General features: G+C 40.7%; 1 protein-coding gene across 2 annotated transcripts in view; it reads left to right on the forward strand.

Annotated features, from left to right (window-relative positions):
- Positions 1-17,716, forward strand: part of PREX1 (phosphatidylinositol-3,4,5-trisphosphate dependent Rac exchange factor 1) — a 334,614-nt gene that overhangs the window by 194,229 nt on the left and 122,669 nt on the right. For both annotated transcript variants that reach the window (XM_061631360.1, XM_061631361.1), the window contains exons 6-9: positions 3,180-3,341; positions 9,498-9,631; positions 15,157-15,272; positions 17,215-17,364. In XM_061631360.1, coding sequence (XP_061487344.1) covers positions 3,180-3,341; positions 9,498-9,631; positions 15,157-15,272; positions 17,215-17,364 — 562 coding nt within the window. The remainder of the gene's footprint in view (positions 1-3,179; positions 3,342-9,497; positions 9,632-15,156; positions 15,273-17,214; positions 17,365-17,716) is intronic.

Genomic DNA, 17,716 nt, shown 5'->3' on the forward strand with positions numbered 1-17,716 from the left:
GCCCAACTTTGACAGGAGTTGGGAGTTCTCTTGGTGTTTTAACAATTTACGTAATTGGTGACTGCCATTCCCTCTCTGGGAGTTCAGTGTTTGATGGTGTGATATCCAGAGGCCTAAAACCAAGCACAAAGAGCCAGATCAGATGCTTTCTCCCCTTATTAGAGTTAGCTACTCATGTGAGAAGCATAATGCGTAACATGGAAGATTGTGGAACTCAATCATGGCAAGCTTTTTGTCATCTTTGAAATACACTCCCAAGATCACAGAACTTCTCATGGCTGAGATTTGTGAACTTGCAACTCATGTGTTACTTTGCTCATAGAAGTATACGTACAAAGGTTGGCAAAGCGGGAACAAAATAAAAAAAGATAATTTTCATATTGAATGGTTTATGTTTATTAACTATGTAGCAGTCGGTGAGCATAATTTCTGTCTGCCATCTGCTCATGCCTCTATAGAGGGATGTCTTTGGGTAGCACCTGGAAATTACTATGGCTAAACCCTTCTGCCAAAAGTGAAATTCTAAATCTCTATTTTTAAATACTTTGATTAGATCTATGGTTCAATATATGTATCTATGAAGTAATAGTAACTTAGGATGATAGCAAAAAGGATGATGGTTAGCTATGTGTGTGTAACATTCTATGCTTTTTGAAGCTCACATTCATCTCAGTACGTCTCCAGTTGTTGACCTTTTTAAAAAAAATAATGGTTTCTTTCTCTTTTTTAAAATATAATTTTAAAACTTTTTTTGTCTTGGTGTGATTTTTTCTTTTAATTTATATATGTATACATGCTTTGCTTGTATAAGTTATATACATTGTAGTACATTGTAGTAGGTATCTAGTTCTTTGAAGAAACTGATTTGCACACTTAAGAAATTGAATAAAAAGAATGTTGTTGTTTTTAAAGTGTACATGCAAACATGAGGGAGGAAAGGGACAAACAGCAACATCTGAACTGGCTCAAAGAGCACAGAGTTCAAATGAAAAGAATACGAGTGCTGGTCTGTGAGACCATGTCTTTTTCATTTGCAAGAGAAATAAAAACAGTTTGGACAAGTTTTCTCCTTTGGATGGTAAATTACTAATGTTTCAGCTGCAATGCTTCTCTGAGCTTTGATATAATCCACCATCTCATAGCTTGCTTTCGTACTCGGGTATAAATGCTTCTGCAGAGACTTATTAACATTTCTTTAAAAGTATTATTCATCAGCAAGACAAACTTTGCAAGAGTTTAGCTGCTAGATGAAATTGGTCCCGTCTGGTTAACATAGAAAGTAGCTAGGGGGGTTGCAGCTTCCAGCAACTTGCAGGCTTCGCTTCATGAAAATTACATTGGTGTAGGCTGGAGGAACAGATCAGTGGATTCTGGCCAGACAAGATAAAAGAGAGAGCTCTTGTTTTCAATGTAGAAGCAGAGAGTGCTCATATCTTTTTATAAAAAACAAAAACACAACCTTTGATTTTTAAAAAAAAATGATTATTTATTTCCTTTATGAAAGGTATAATCTGCCCTCTTTCTTTCTTTCTTTCTTTCTTTCTTTCTTTCTTTCTTTCTTTCTTTCTTTCTTTCTTTCTTTCTTTCTTTCTTTCTTTCTCAGAAAATATGCCAATCTGTTGATTACTGGTGCTACAATGCTAGCCAGTGCCTTAGTTCAGTGGCACTTGGTGTCTCCATGTCAGTGGGGCAGTGGAATCCACTCCGGGGTTTAGTCTGAACTTTCAAGGAGCTTCAGCACTTGGGACAGCCTGGAGCAGATTCCACTGACATGGAGCCACCAGCCGCCACTGCATTAGTTGCATTTAAATTCTCTCCATTTAAACTTCCTCTCTGGAAATGTGGGATGAGGCAGCTGTGCAGTGGTTCTGCCATTAGGTCACAGAGCTAAAAGCAATCAGAGCTAAATATAAAAAGCAAATATGAGTATTGGAAGAATGTGAAACATTCCAGACAGGCTAAAAATGTCACATTTTAAACTCCCTATTATGTACCAGGAGGAAATGAACAACTTTAGTAAGGCTTTATTGAAAGGTTCTTTTATCCAAATGGGGTTGGATGTAGAATATAATTGGTCTGAAAAAGATTATTAATTTTAAGTTGACATGGGCTACACTATTTGCCAAACCTGTGTCATTGTTGATTACTATCTGTTCCCAAAGTCTTTCCATAATTGCTTTCCATAGCCAACCTAGCTTAGTTTCTCTGCTCTGGTTTGAACTGCACAAATTTTTGTCTTATTCTGGTGTTTGGTACCAGTAGGAACATTTGCTTGTTGATTTGCTTATACCAGAATGTTTGTGTTATCACCATGACTGCTTTGTGAATGGTCACCGTTAAGCTTTAACACAGTTGTCACTGCCTGTACTAGTTGCATTTTATTTCCCTTAGACCTCACTGCTTGCAATTCCCTCCCCCCTCCATAACCATATATATACCTGCAACTTAGGATACCTTGAACTCGAGTCAATGAAAATGGACTCTAGACTATAAAAACTTATTCCATAATAAATGTGTTGGTTTTTAAGCTGTGACAAGAGTCTTTGTTGTTTTTGAGAGTAAATTTGGATAAGTTCTGGGAAATAAGATGAGGGACAAATGGACTGTTGAGTTGGCTGAGCAGCTTTAAAGCAGGTGTGGGAAGTCTCTGGCCCTCCAAGTATTGCTGAATTATAAATCCCATCAACCCTGACCATTGGCCATGCTGTCTGGGATTGATGGGAGTTGGAGTCCAACAACAGCTGGAGGATCACAGGTTCCCCATCCCTGCCCTAAAGGAATAACTTCCAGAATTATAAGCATTAGAGAGTTTTTCCACCCTCTAAGATGACACATTTTCAAGTTAGAGGGCCTTCTCTTGCAGTGCTTTGAAATCAATTGACAGTATCGAGCCTACTTTGAAAACATCTACATCAGGAATGGAGAATCTGTGGTCCTTCAGGTATTGTTGGACTGCCTTACCTATCATCCCTGATCATGGGGCATGCTGCCTGGGGCTGTTGAGACCTGGAGTTCAAAAGCATCTGGAGAGCCACAGATTCCCCATCCCTGATCTATATACAGTTTTGCTTCACCACATTCCCTGATGTTGCCTCACCACCATAATTGCATTTGCCATCTCCATAATAGCACATGGGATTGTCATAAGTCCTTCCTTGTTCTTTCTCATTCTCTTCTAGGAACTAGCCAAGAGGACACCTAGTAAACACCCAGATTACCAGGCAGTGCAGAATGCATTACTGGCAATGAAAATGGTGTGTTCCAATATCAATGAGACCAAGAGGACGATGGAGAAGCTAGAAGCCCTTGAGCAGCTACAGTCTCACATTGAAGGATGGGAGGTATGATGGCGGGTAGAATGATGGAATTCATTCTGAGTTTGCAGTCCTGTGCATCCTTATGCGTGTGACTAAATCCCATTGAACAGCATGGGGTTTACGACTTAACATCCATACATAATTCTCAGATGCATGACATTGTGGTAGATTTTGTACATTCTTTTTAAGACATCACATATATCACTCATGTTGCATATGGATTTTCCCCTCTTGGTCTTAAGTGATGTATGGTTGTAGGATTAAGAGGGTTTGAAAAATTATGTCAGTAAGTTTTCAAAAGGAAGTGGTTATCTTCAATAATTACTTATAAAAGCACAGCATTCTGTACAAGTTAACAGGGCAAAAATTCCTATAGAAACCCTTATACCTTCTCTAAAAATAATTATAGGTTAATTTTAATAATCTTAATATGATCTATGGTTTACATAACCATACCTTTACTTTTGGAAGAAATGTAATTCTTTTTAAAAAGTGTGTATAATATTGAATCTTTTGCTAAAATCATCTGCACTCAAATTGGTCAACAGAATCACCTAGGGAGTTAACTTTGTCGAAGCCCCTGTTGTTGATCTCCTTCAAAGCTTTGTATGGAAATTGGAAGGTCCCCAAATGGTGCATGTAATATGCCTGGACTTCCGTTTGTATAAGGAAGGGTGATACCACTTTAAAAAATTTGCCCCCCAAAAACAACAACTTGGGCTTAAAAGGAAAAGAATGGGCTTTTTCCATATGCACAAAGGTTCCTGCCTGATAACCATCTTATTCACTCACCATAGGAGACCAAGTGAATGGCTGTTTATAAGCTTGACAAAGAGGGAAATGAAATCCAACAGAGATACCTCTTGCGATAGATGCTAGTAATCAGGGGTGTAGCCTTTAACTTCAATTAAATTAATCAATTAAAAGCCTTTTTTTAAAAAAACAACAAGCTTTAAAAGGCATCCTTCATGGAACAAGCAACAGATTTTATTTTTTAAAGTGTTACCCATTTTCTGCTTCTAAAAACTGTGTATCATAAATGCCAACTTAGAAGTAGCATTTTCCTATTTCTTCTTGGAAGGAAGAAATTCCTCCAGTTCAAGGATAGGGAACCAGTGGCTCTCCAGATGCTGCTGGACGTTCCTCTAGTTCAAGAATGGGGAATCTTTGGCCCACCAGATGATGTTGGACTACAACTCCCATCATCCCTGACTACTTACCATGCTGGCCGGGGCTAATGAAGTCCAATCTCCTGCACATACTATCTAAAAACATGTTTTCCCCTCCAACTGATTGTTTTAACCATATGCAAATTTGTTCATATTTAAGACATCAATCAACCAAAACTCGCTTGATTAATTGTGTAAGATTTCTTCAATCAGTCAAACTACTAATAAATTCTGCAAATACTTGACAGATATGGAAGTTCAACATCTGTACCAGAGGCCATTGGATTAGTGGAAGCAGAGTATATTTTTATTCAACTCCATGGTGCTACAGTTGCTAAATTACTTCATGGATGTATTGGTGCTGGGAGAAGGATGGGCCTGACAATTAAATTATCCAGGCTGATGGTTGCCAGCTGAGGATTCCTCAGCTGAAGCCATCTTTCAAGAGGTCATGTCAACTTCCTCATATTCAGACTATTGGGCGTACTCCACAACTGCCATTGTTGTTTTGTTTTAAAGCCTGCTCATTTTTCCCTTCAAAGATGTACTTGGCATCCAACTAGAGCCATGTGAACAGCCCAGATATCCAGCTGTGTGTGTGTGTTTGGACAGCAAGCTCGGCAAACAAAGCATGTTTAGTGTAGCAAGACTCCAGGCACAGTTGAAAAACCATTATGGACTTGATATGACTTGGGTCTTGAGGGGAGGAGGTCAGGCTGGATGTCCGAAGCCTCAGTGGCCATTTTGCTAGGACATCTGTGGGAAGTGGTGTTTTATTAAAACACACACACGAGGTCAAGCATGATTTTTTAGGATTTAAATGGACTACAAGAAACATTCTGGGAATGAGAAAATTGTCTGATATGTTTATCAGTATTATTTTACCAAAAGTTGCCTGCCATCATTCATTCTAATTCTTGAGGAGTTCAAAAGGTAAAATCAGCATTTTTCTCTAACAGTTACTTTCAAAATGCACATCTGCTGGCTTGCCTACGTTAGGAGTTTATCTTGGGTCGATGCAGTTTTGAAATTGTTGTAACCTGTAGCTGACCTAAGAATATATAGGCAAAGGCCTTCCAAATGTTATGTTTGCATTAGTCTGGTTGCTTTTTTAAAAAGCTTAAAAGGTTGACAAAACAAGCTGCAAAAATGTATGGATATCGGCTTTACCCTGTGAGTTAATCATAGTTATTAAGTGGTCTGCTCCTTTGATTATCCCTCTAATCGTCTTGCCCTTTTGCCCCACATTAAACATGATCAGGTACTGGAACAGCTTCACCAACCTGGTGCCCTCCAGATCTGGATGGTGAATATATATATTTAAAATAATGATAATAATAATAAAAGATACTCCTGTCAGCCCCAATGGGAGTTGTCATCTAAAACACGGCCATATAGTCTGGGACTAATTTCCCTCACAGAGCTACAATTCCTGGAGTTCCCTGGGAAGAGGGATTTACTGATAAACCATCCTCTGTGAGAGGAAGAGGAATCTCCTAACAACTTTCAGCACCCCTAACTACAGTTCCCAGGATTGTTTAAAGTGATATAACACTGCTTTAAATGTAAAGTGTAAATGGGACCTCTGTTCTACTCAGTGTAGACCCAGTAAAATACATGAAGTCAAGTTCATCATGAGTCTACTCTGAGTAGGACTAACATTAGATGCAACCCTTAATCATTATTTTTAAAACGATGATCTGTGAGGATGGAGATAGTTAGGCAATACCCGCCACCTTACAGCTGATGTTACATGTCTATGTCATGTCAAAAGGATTACATGCAAGTCAAACAGATGTACTGGAGGCCCTGCTTCTACAGCAGTTCATGGTCCATGTGACAGACTTAAGCACTGCTTCTTGATGTAAAATGTGCCACAGGCATACATTTTGGGGCCCTGGATTCAAAACCAGCAGAAGCACCCAGTTGGAGTTTGAGAGAGATTTCTGTGCCTTTGTGCCAGTGGCTAGGAGGCTGTGAACTAGGAAGTTTCCAGTTTAAATCTCCCTTCTGCCATGAAGTGTTTTTAGGCAAGCTTCTTTATCTCAGGGACAGATTTGATGTAATGTATATGAACCACTTAACACTGTAAAGGTCTATGCAAATGCTAATTATTATTGCTACTTTTATAATCTGTTAAACATAGATCTGTTAAATTGGCTATACTTTGCCCTCCCATTATTATCCCACTGCTGAGAGTGTAAAACTGCTGCAAATGTGGGCCCAATGAAAATGGAAAGGAAGCTGTTTTGCTGACAATATGTGTTTCACAATCCTTAGTTGCGTCTCTTTTTTCCAGTAAGACATCAGTAGGTCAAATTATCTCATCCACTTCCTTAGTCTGGTTTGCACAACAGATAAGGAAGTCACAGTTAACATCTCCCCCTCTCTCAACCACATTACAAAACAAGAAATATGCATATAAATACACACAGAGAGAGACACAGATTTCTCTGTTGTGGAATGAATGCACCAGGTGGTTTGCTGGATGTCAGTCATTGCTACTAGGAGGATATGCTGTGTGTTTCTGCCCTTGGGAAATTGTACTAAATCTACAAACATAAAACTGTTTTATTGGATGTGGCCAAATTTCATTCCAGTTGTACAGAATAAGCATGCCAACTTTGTATTACTTTTGCATTTATGCATAACATCAGCATTCTCATGCAAGAGCAAGCCATGGTTTGCTGTTACATGCCCAAGTAACCTCAGACTCACAGACACCTCCCTCCCCTTCTCCCACACATGCAGGGAGAAGATTAGAAGCTTTCTGTCTTGGTTAGTGTTAAACTATAGTTTGCTGTTGCATCTAAATGTGGAAAACCATGGTTCACAAAGGCCATAGTTTGCCCATAGGATAATAATCAGGATCTTCTGAGTTATTATTATTATTTATTTATTTAATTTGTATCCCGCCCTTCCTCCCAGCAGGAGCACAGGGCGGCAAACAAGACACTAAAAACACTTTAAAACATCATGAAAACAAATGTTAAAATACATTAAGACAAAACAGCGTTAAAAACATTTAAAAAACTTTTTTAAAAGGGTTAAAAACATTATTAAAAACATATTAAGTTGTGGAACTCTCTGCCTTGGGAGATCCAACTCACCTCCCTTCTGTTGATTTTCTGTTGCCTTTTGAAGACTTTTTATGTTTTGGCAAGCCTTTGGCCTGATACCAGCATGATTTTTCTTTGCACCCTCCAAAAAATTTATTTAGTAGTTTAAAACAATAACATAACTTTGCTTCTGTTGTTTTTTTGTTGCAATTTTAAAATCATTTTGCTGGTATGATTTTTTAATCTGTTAAACCAGTCAACTTGAATGCTACGTTCCAAGTAGTCAGGTGGGATATAAATCTCAAAATAAATAAAAGAAGTATGACGTGATTTACAGTTGTGCAGCAAAATCCAAATTTACACAGTATAAATATTGTACAGCATCTATTATTTATTAATGATATTTATTAGTCGCTTTTTTCCAAAACGAAACTCAAAGCGACTTACAAAAAAGAAAAAATATCTCAAAAACATAACAGAATAAAGATAACAGTACAAAAGCATACCAAGCAAAACTCAATACAATAAATAGAACAATATGATAAAAATCGCAATACGCAATACAACTCAAATATAGATTTTCTGCTACCTCCCTCCTGTCCCCAAAACTCAGGACCTACTAGTTCAACCATCGTAGCCAAGAAAACTTAGTTATTTAAGCGTGCAGTAGTGGGTCAGATCCAGATTAAGTTATCCATGCTTTAGTCCCAGTGAAATTAATGGGAGTTAAGTCATGACCAGACAGCCAGTGTGGTGTAGTGGTTAAGGTGTTGGACTATGACCTGGGAGACCAGGGTTCGAATCCCCACACAGCCATGTAGCTCACTGGGTGACCTTGGGCCAGTCACTGCCTCTCAGCCTCAGAGGAAAGCAATGGTAAACCACCTCTGAATACAGCTTACCATGAAAACCCTATTCATAGGGTCTCCATAAGTCGGGATCGACTTGAAGGCAGTCCATTTCCATTTTTTCCAAGTCATGATCAACTTGTCTCATTGATCCCATTGAGACTGAAACATGATTAATCTGGAACCAACCCTTTAAATATAATCGTGGTTTCCATGTGGCATCAATAACTCTATAAAGTGTAAAACAGGACTCAGAGTTGCTGTGCTATATACCCAGCTCAGGAGTCGTTAACCTTTTTGGGTCCTTAGGCACATTTGGAATTCTGAGAAAATGCCATGGGTGCCAACCCCCTGGGTGTTCCTCTCACCTCTACCACTCTCCCAGGTGATCCCCTCTTCAGACAGAGAGCAAACACACACACACACACACAGAGAGAGAGAGAGAGAGAGAGAGCTTTTCCATAGAGTCAGGGCAAAAGTTCACTCCCATAGAATTAAAATTGATCTTGAATTTGCAAGATTTTTACAAAACTGCCATCACATTAAAGCTTGCTTGGTGTCTGTGCACATCAAAAATAATAGAGCCAGCATTTGCCTATACCTTCTCCCAGTCTCCAAAGCAGGTTTATCACTGGCCATTCTTGCTGGAGCTGAAAGGAGCAATGTTCTGCAACATCTGGAGGGCCATAGGTTCCCCACACCTGCTCTAAAGAGTGTTGCCCAGAATGGAAGTGAGGAGAGGTTAGAATCCAATCAAAATTCAATGGGGAAAGGAAGCATGCTCAGCTTCTGAGAAATGTTGCTGGGTGATTATTGGAGACCTAGGCATGAGTGCAAAAACGGGTATTGGTGAGGTCACTGGCACCCGCAGGTATATACATTGGCAACTCCTGACCTAGCTTCTTAAAACTGGGTGAATGCTTATAGTAGTTCTGATAATCACTGAGGAAAAGCATTAGAAAAGAGCATTTGGCATCTGGTTTATTGTAGGAATGTCACCTTGAAAGATGGATGTGATAAGCATATATATGAGTGCTAAGTAGAAATGCTGATTGCCACTTCAATTAGAGGGTAGATTGATGACACTGTCATTTTGTGTTCTAGGGATCCAACTTGACAGACATCTGCACCCAGCGCCTGCTCGAAGGTACCTTGTTAAAAATCTCAGCAGGAAACATCCAGGAGAGAACCTTCTTTCTCTTTGATAACCTTCTTGTTTACTGCAAGCGGAAATCCAGGTGAGCGTACCCATCTGTGCCACTTCTTAAGTTTTGTGATTCTTCCAAAAAGAAAAAAAGAGGGAAAATGTCTTATGTTGTCTCTGGGTGAAAAAGGAGAGGCCAGTTCATTTTCTTCCCCCAGCAAATACGCCTCATTAAGGAGACCCACCTCAGACTTTGAGAACCAGGGTTGTAGATGTAAATGCTAAGCAGGACCACCGAGCCTGCCCTTGCATGTGTTGTCAGAATGACAGGAGCCGATCCATTACAGAACCAGCCCTGTGCTGGGGGTGAGGCTTACAGATGCGAGCCTTCCCAGAACAGGTGGGTTTGCAGCAGTAATGTGAAGCCGGGCATGTTGCCAATGACGGTTTTGAGGGTTTTCCAAGCATGGTGTGAAAAGAACGCAGAGGGATTCCTGTGAATACCTTAGGCAAAGAAAGTGAATGCAGAAAGAGAGAGGGAGGAAGAAAGGAAGCAAACAGGTGCAGTGCGCAGAAAGTGAGAAAGAAGGACAGTTCCGTAAAAACCAAAACCAAAAAATAAATGTAAACTCTTATTACCTGCTGAAAGAGCTGGGAACTGAGCTGTTTGCAGCTATTTCACCTACAAAAACTTTGCTACAAATAGCAAATCACTTAGTTGTTTTTCATATTTCTCCCTTTTCCTCCTTTACCAGTGTGTCCTCACTTTTTAAATCCTAGCTCTAGTGTCCTCCTGTATCTTGAATTTATTTTTCCATTCCTCTAGATTACATGCCGCTCACTGTATTCGCTAAGCATGAGCATCCCCCCTTCCTTACAAATCATTCTGGACTTCTTCCTCACTCCCTTCTTTCTAAGTCTGCCTAAACTCTCTGTCTCCTTCTTTGAGTCTTCCCCGTCCTGTTTGTAGTGTGGTTTAATACGACCCTCCTTTCTGCAGGCACTTTTCCCAGAACACTAAGTTTTAGGAAACAAAATGTTCTGCTGCCTTTTGAGAGAGTGCTGTTGTTTTTACAGAGCAGGCATCAGCGAGCAACTTTTCTGTAGTTTTGCTTGGAGTTGGATCGCACAGCTCTGACACTTTCAGTTCCCTCAAGAATCTGTGTTTATATTTCCCTAATAACCATAGCAAGCATTGCCCAAATCTCCAGAATCTGATTTTTATTAAAAACTAGAGAAGTCTGCAGCGTGTTGCCTAATATTAAAGGATATATTTAGACATGGCAAAGCTACTATAATTTTGCATAGTTCATCTGTCTGGCTGCTATTTAGATTCTGATCCAGAATGGAGATGAATGTCTACCCACTTGTAGTAGCTGGCCAGCTGCAAGCCTCAGCAAGTGACATCCTAATGGGATGCAGCACTAAGAGATAGAGCTTTGTATTATGTTAATGGGATGCAGCTTTCCCTGGCTGCAGCAGAAAACGTATGCTTTCACTTAGGCTGATTTTAATTTATCTTGCTGCATGTCATCAGATATCCCACTCTGAGGCCTCTTTTATATCTATCCATAGCAGTAGGCATGTTCAGGCATTCATCTGAACATGCATATGTTCGAAATGTGGAGAGGGGCAAGCCCTGTCCCCAACATCCTCCTACGCATCCTTCCTGTCAGTTCCTGACTATCTGGTGTTGCGCAGGGAAGGTCTGCATGGGGCTTCAACTAAAGCATGGCCCCGATTGTGGGCAGACTCTTTTTGTGTTCAAATGAATGCAAGTAGAAGCACCATGCAGACCTTACCTGTGCAACACAAGGATGGTTGGGGACTGGGTGTGTAGAGGGATATTTGGGCTGGCTTGCATGTGTGCCTCTGCCTCTCAACAGGAGCTGTGCCCAACCCGCAGGCTATTTGAACTTGTTTCAGAGTGTGATGAAAGTGGATTGAGAGAAATGGACAGACAGAAGCAAACTAGAACTTGGAAACATTCTATGAAACTGATCAGCAGGCGATTCAGGACAGACAAAAGGAAGTATTTCTTCACACAGTGCATAGTAAACAGCATTTGCTGCCACAATATGTGGTAATGGCTGCTACCTTAGAAGGCTTTAAAATGTGATCAGACTGCTGATGGGGGCACATGGCTGACAGCATGTGACACCATGGTTAAAATATCTGTACTGGCTGCCCATCTACTGCTGAGCCAGGTTCAAGATCCTTGTGTCAATTTAAAAAGCCCAGAACGATTTAGCTCCAGGGCTCTTTAGGGATCGCCTGAATCCTTATATCCCAGCTCGATCACTGATATCATCTACAGGAGCAACTTTGGTTGTCCCCCGAGTTGGTGAGGCTCACCTGACAGCGACAAGAAATGGAGCCTTTAGTGTGGTTGGCTCAGTCCTTACGGAACACTCTTCCAGTAGAGATTCAGCAGGCACCTTCCGTTTTAACCTTTAAACATCTGAAAACATTTTCTATGCTGCCAAGTTTGTGCAGGCAATTGAGAAAACATTTTCCTGTAATAGTTAGGTGATAACTATTAGGCCCGGAGGGTGATGACAAGATCTAGGGCCTTCTCAGTGGTGGCCCCCGAACTATGGAACAGTCTCCCTGAGGAAGTACGCCTGGCGCCGACTCTGCTCTCCTTCCGGCGCCAGGTCAAAACCTTCCTATTCTCTGAAGCATTTTAAGTTACACTGATTTAATTTTAAAAATGTTTATTGTGTTGGATTGTTGCTTGTATTTTAGTATTGTTTTGTTATTTATTGTATTTTTATGCTGTTTTATGTTCACCGCCCAGAGAGCTATTGCTAGTCGGGCGGTATATAAATTTAATAAATAAATAAATAAAATAAATAATCTCTGATTTTAAAAGTTTGTGTGATTTTTATTGTATATATGCATGGTTGTTGTAAACCGCTTTGATTTTTTGTTATGATATAGCGGAATACAAATATTTTTTATAAATAATAAAGGAATAAATAAAAGGGGATGAAAGCAAGTCATGGAAGTTCCTGATTGTGAACTTCCCAGAGGCATTTGGATGGCCATGGTAGTAAACAGGATGCTGGGCTAGACAGACTTTGATCTGCTCTAGGACGCCTCTTCTTCTTACGTTCTTATGTGTTTAGTTTGTGCTTTTAGCAGCATCTGCAGCAACATCCAGAGGCAACTGCTTAAGCCATCCTTCCTCAACCTGATGTCCTCCAGATGTTTCGGACTACAATTCTCATCAATCCCAGCGAGCGTGGCTCTATCATGTTAGGCTTTCTCATGTTGATGGGCTGTGCATTTGAGCTGCCTCTATTCCTCTGACGTCTGCCATTATCCCCCTATTATCTGTACTTTGCAAAATTTTCTGCCATGACAGAAAATTTCATAAAATGGAATAATTACAGGTTTAGGAAACACTATGTATGTATTAAATTTATAAGCCTCAATATTCAGTTATAAAGGAGGGAGAAAAAAATTCTCTGTCTGCTTTCTCCGCACTATGCATAATGTTACACACTTCTATCATGTCTCCTCTTACATTTTCTCTAAACTAAGCCTCAAATGTTATCAGCTTTCCTCACGGGGGAGTTGATCCGTCCCCTTGATCATTTTGGTTGCCCCTTTCTGAACCTTTTCCAGCTCTGCAACATCCTTTTTTAGATGAGGTGACCAGAACTGTACACTGTAAATTCCAAGTGTGGTCATGCAACCATGGGCTCCTACTTGCTGCCCTGGGCTCCTACTGGGAGGAAGGGCAGAAAATGAATGAATGAAAGAATACATACATACATACATACATACATACATATGTATATATATATAGTTGTATATAAAGGCAGTACAATATCAGCAGGCTTTCCCCCCTCCACTGTGAATACCAGTTGCTGGGAATTGCAGGTTGTGCTCAGTTCCACAGGCATCTGGTTGGCCACTATGAGAGCAGAATGCTGGACAAGATAGGCCATTGCCTTGATCTATTCTTATTGATCTATTCTTATTGATCTATTCTTATTTATTCTTAAATAAAGGAACACATCGCCAGTGGGAGATGTCAGGGAAGTTGGTATGGTGCAAACACACCACCAGGACCACTAGATTGGCTCCACTGGTGCATTTGCATTAGGGATGGGTGAGAATTTTGATTTCAGTTCGCATTTCAAGCTAAATCTGTCAAATTCACACTTTCTGAAACAATATGAGAACCAAAACACAGCCGTCCTTTGAAATTTGCACATATTCCAATTTTGTAATGCAGTTTGCCAACCAGTGTTTACAAAAATACATATATTAGGGGAAAGTGTGCGTAAAAATAAATATACAAGTGCAAATAACATGCCAAAGACATTACATGAAGAGAATTGGCTTGCAATAATGTGTACAATAGTCAGAACTGCCTACAGAAATGTGTTTATTAGGAGACATGTCCACTAAAACGCTGGAGAATTTTCATTATTTTTTTAAAATTGGAAATTACTGCAGAAAAGAGGAGAACTGAATTTAAATGGGAAAATGAGAAACAGAGGGAACCAAAACTGACTGATCTTTCTATCCCTAGTTTTGCATCACACCAACCCTCCTGCCATCTTACCCCTCCCAGTAAGTAACAGCAACCCACCCGCCGGGAAGCTGGCACAGTGGCTCTGCCCCACCCGGCAAGCCCACTCCAGTCTTTGGGAGAATAGTTCTGGCAATCTTTCATGGTTTCCACCTGAAAACAAAGCAAGAAGAGACTCTTGGGAAATGGCCTTGTATCCCATCAGACTGTTTGTCCATCTGACCAAGAACTGTCTACTCTTTGCTGGCAGTGGCTCCCTAAGGGCTCAGACAGAGATTTTTCACATCACCTGCAACTTGATTCTTTCTGTAACTGCAGATGCCAGGGATTGAACCTCAGGCCTTCTGCATGCAAAGAATGTGGTCTACACTGAGCTGTGGTCCCTCCCTTCAGAGCCCTAACTCTTAGGAAGCAAAGCAGTTTCATGCTGCTGATAACTGACAACATAGTGAAGTTTTTATTGACATGTAGCCCAACAGAAGCTGCATGCTTCATTTCAGCAGTTGAAGCATTTTGTAATTAAGTTGCTGCATACCCACGAGCAGCTAAATATAACTTGATTGCCATGCAGGGTGTTTTTTTTAATTGTTTTTGCTTTTGCTTTTTGTTTGTTTTAGTGGAGCAGACCTATTGTCCCTTGTGTCAGTTAGATTTATGGTATCACCTACTTCCCTTTATTTTGAGGATGAGTTGATGCCTTTATTAATCAATCAGTTCTAGCTTTGCACTGTTGTTTAAAACAAACAGAGCAATAACGCATTCAGTAATAACTGCTCATGTGTGGTCACACTAAATTAATCTGCAAAGCAAATTGCTGGGAATGTTTATAAACTAAAAATGTAAACAGAATGTGTACAGACATCTTTAAAAATGTAATATATATTTATCCCAGTGTTTAATGCTGAAAAGCAAGGGATAGGTGGGGTATTCCCTAGGAATGATAATGATGAAGAAGAAATAGAATTAATGTGTGTTTGTGGGGAAAGATGCTATTAAAGATAGTAAAAAATGCAGTTCTATATACATAATAAACAGACATTTTTGTTAACTACAACTTTTCCTAATTGCAGAGTTACTGGGAAAAAGGCATCTAAGCGCACCAAGTCAATCAATGGCTCCCTCTATATCTTCAGGGGTCGAATAAACACAGAAGTCATGGAGGTTGAGAATGTGGAAGATGGGACAGGTAAGGAACCAAATGATCTTTTCTCAAAGAGAGAGCAAAATTGTGTTCTTTATTGAATAAAGCAAGGGTTGAAAGACTTCACATGTGTGCGGTCTTGGTTTTATACCCTGGGGTGTGTGGACATACACATAATTACAGAACAGGGTGCTTATCATGGCTTGTACCAGGCATGACTGGGCACTAGACTGCCGCAGGCCTCGGTCATTGTGATGCTCCACAACCCCTCCCCAAGCAGCCGGTGTGGCCTTAAATAGGTCCGACAGCCCTGATTGCTTCAGGGGGGACACCCGTGAGGGTGGAGATCCCACTCTGCAATCCGCATTGCGATCCGCAGTGTTGGCCTGGCTGCAGCATGATGCTGCTGCAGATTGTGGAATGGGAGCTCTGCCCTCCCAGGCCCAGTCTAAGGAGGGTCCCTTCTGGGCCACAGGCACCCTTTGGCCCATGCCCTACTTGGCTTCCTGCTGGTGCTGGGCCTGGTGCCTAAAATGTATCTCAGGGATTTATTGTCAGTCCTAAAATTGAGCTTACAGTCCTTTCACACAAAAATCAGTTCCTGGTTTCTTTGTTTCAGTAGCCTAATTTTGGGAGTGGAGTTATTACTATTATTAAAGAATTGTGAGTTACAAGTCCTTGGTGATCTACTGCAAATCACTTAGAGATCTAACAGTAGATCCCAATCTACTTTCTGGCCATTCCTGGGATAAGAGACAATGGGCTCCGTATCCTGGTCTGTCTAGTCAAGTCTCATAACTTTGGACGTCTCTTATGTATAAGAGGGTTTTTGTGTCTTCATTATACCTATTGCAAGGTCTGTTAGCTGATATGAAACATTTTATTAATCTCTGGATTTAAAAACAAACCAAACCAAGGCCTGTCTTTTTTGCTGTTTGAATGGATTGAATGGATTGTGTGACATGCATCTTGCTTTGACTCTTCTTGACACCAGCATTCACTGCATTTCAAGGCTCACCCATCACTGGGAGGGATAGAAGGCCACTGTCTCCATCTGGATACCCTTCATGGCCACCAAAAATTCTTGCCAATTATTTTCTATCTGTAGCAGCAGATGGGAGGGATGCTTCCTAGAGTGGATAGAAACTCCAAGAAAGATCAATCCATTCTTCCTGATCAGCAACTAGTTTTTCCGAAGGGCCACTTTGAGGAGTGGGTGAAGGGTGACAGATCAGAGCACTCACTGCCACTCTCCAAAGTGGGCAATTGGAAAGTCTCACGGCTGCAGCCACAGCTTCCTATTTGTGCTACCATTGCAACTTGGGTAGGGGAATTGCACTACTCATGGGGCTGGATTTAGCCCAGGGGCCACCAGTTGCTGACCCCTCTCCTTGATCAAAGGAACAAGCTCACAATACTCTCAGCTCTTTCTAGGAGGAAGGGTAGGATAAATAAATAAATAAATAAATAAATAAAATAAACACACGTGTGTGTGTCACTGACAGAGAAGCCATTCCAAATTTGCTGTCCCTTTGAATGACATCAGAATCTTATCAGCTGAAGTGAAGCCACTTACCTGGCTTCATCACTTGGCTTCTGTCATGGCTACAGACTTACCTGTTGCCCTGGTTTGTGCATGTGTGTGTGCCTGTAGGGTTGTAATGGCAGTGAATGTGCCCTTGTGCTGTTGTGTCAGAATTCCCCTACCAACCTACCCTGAATAACTTGAAGGCAAGTGTGTTCATTGCAATTGTGATCTTCAATCCCTGACTCAACTTGTCATTAATATCACTGTAGAGGGTCCCACAGGAGTCAACTGCCTAGAAATGCTGGCGGAGCTTTCACAGCAAATATTATTTGCTAGCTCTATTAACTTAAAGGAAAACATCCAGTGGTGCATTCCAGGGGCGCATTCCAGGTGAGCCTCTATTTCATGAAGGCCTGGGACCTCCACTCACTGTCTTGGTTGCCCTTTGTGTTTTTGCAGCAGATTACCACAGCAATGGTTACGCAGTGACAAATGGCTGGAAGATACATAACACTGCCAAAAACAAATGGTTTGTCTGTATGGCCAAGACAGCAGAGGACAAACAGAAATGGCTAGATGCTATCATCAAGGAAAGGGAGCAGAGAGAGAGTAAGTTCTCGACTGATATATTTTATGTGCTGCATGAATTGCTTGCTGCCCTGGGCTCCTTCTGGGAGGAAGGGCGGGATATAAATGTAATTAATAGATTAGACAGACAGACAGACAGACAGGCTACATATGTGCTTGCAGATATATCCACATGAGAAAGGAACAATTATGGTTTCTTGAAGTGTCTGGTGGTGGATTTTTAATGCATAATGGTAAAAAAAGAGAGAATATATGCAGATGTGGCTACTTCTCAATTCATTCCTTGGACACTGCAGTGCTCAAGCATCATTATAGTTACAGGAATCTCATTGCCAGTTTCGTTTGTACACTGAAGTACTTTAAAGCTTTCTAT

Source organism: Rhineura floridana, chromosome 6 (genome assembly GCF_030035675.1).
Source record: "Rhineura floridana isolate rRhiFlo1 chromosome 6, rRhiFlo1.hap2, whole genome shotgun sequence".
NCBI lineage: Eukaryota > Metazoa > Chordata > Lepidosauria > Squamata > Rhineuridae > Rhineura > Rhineura floridana.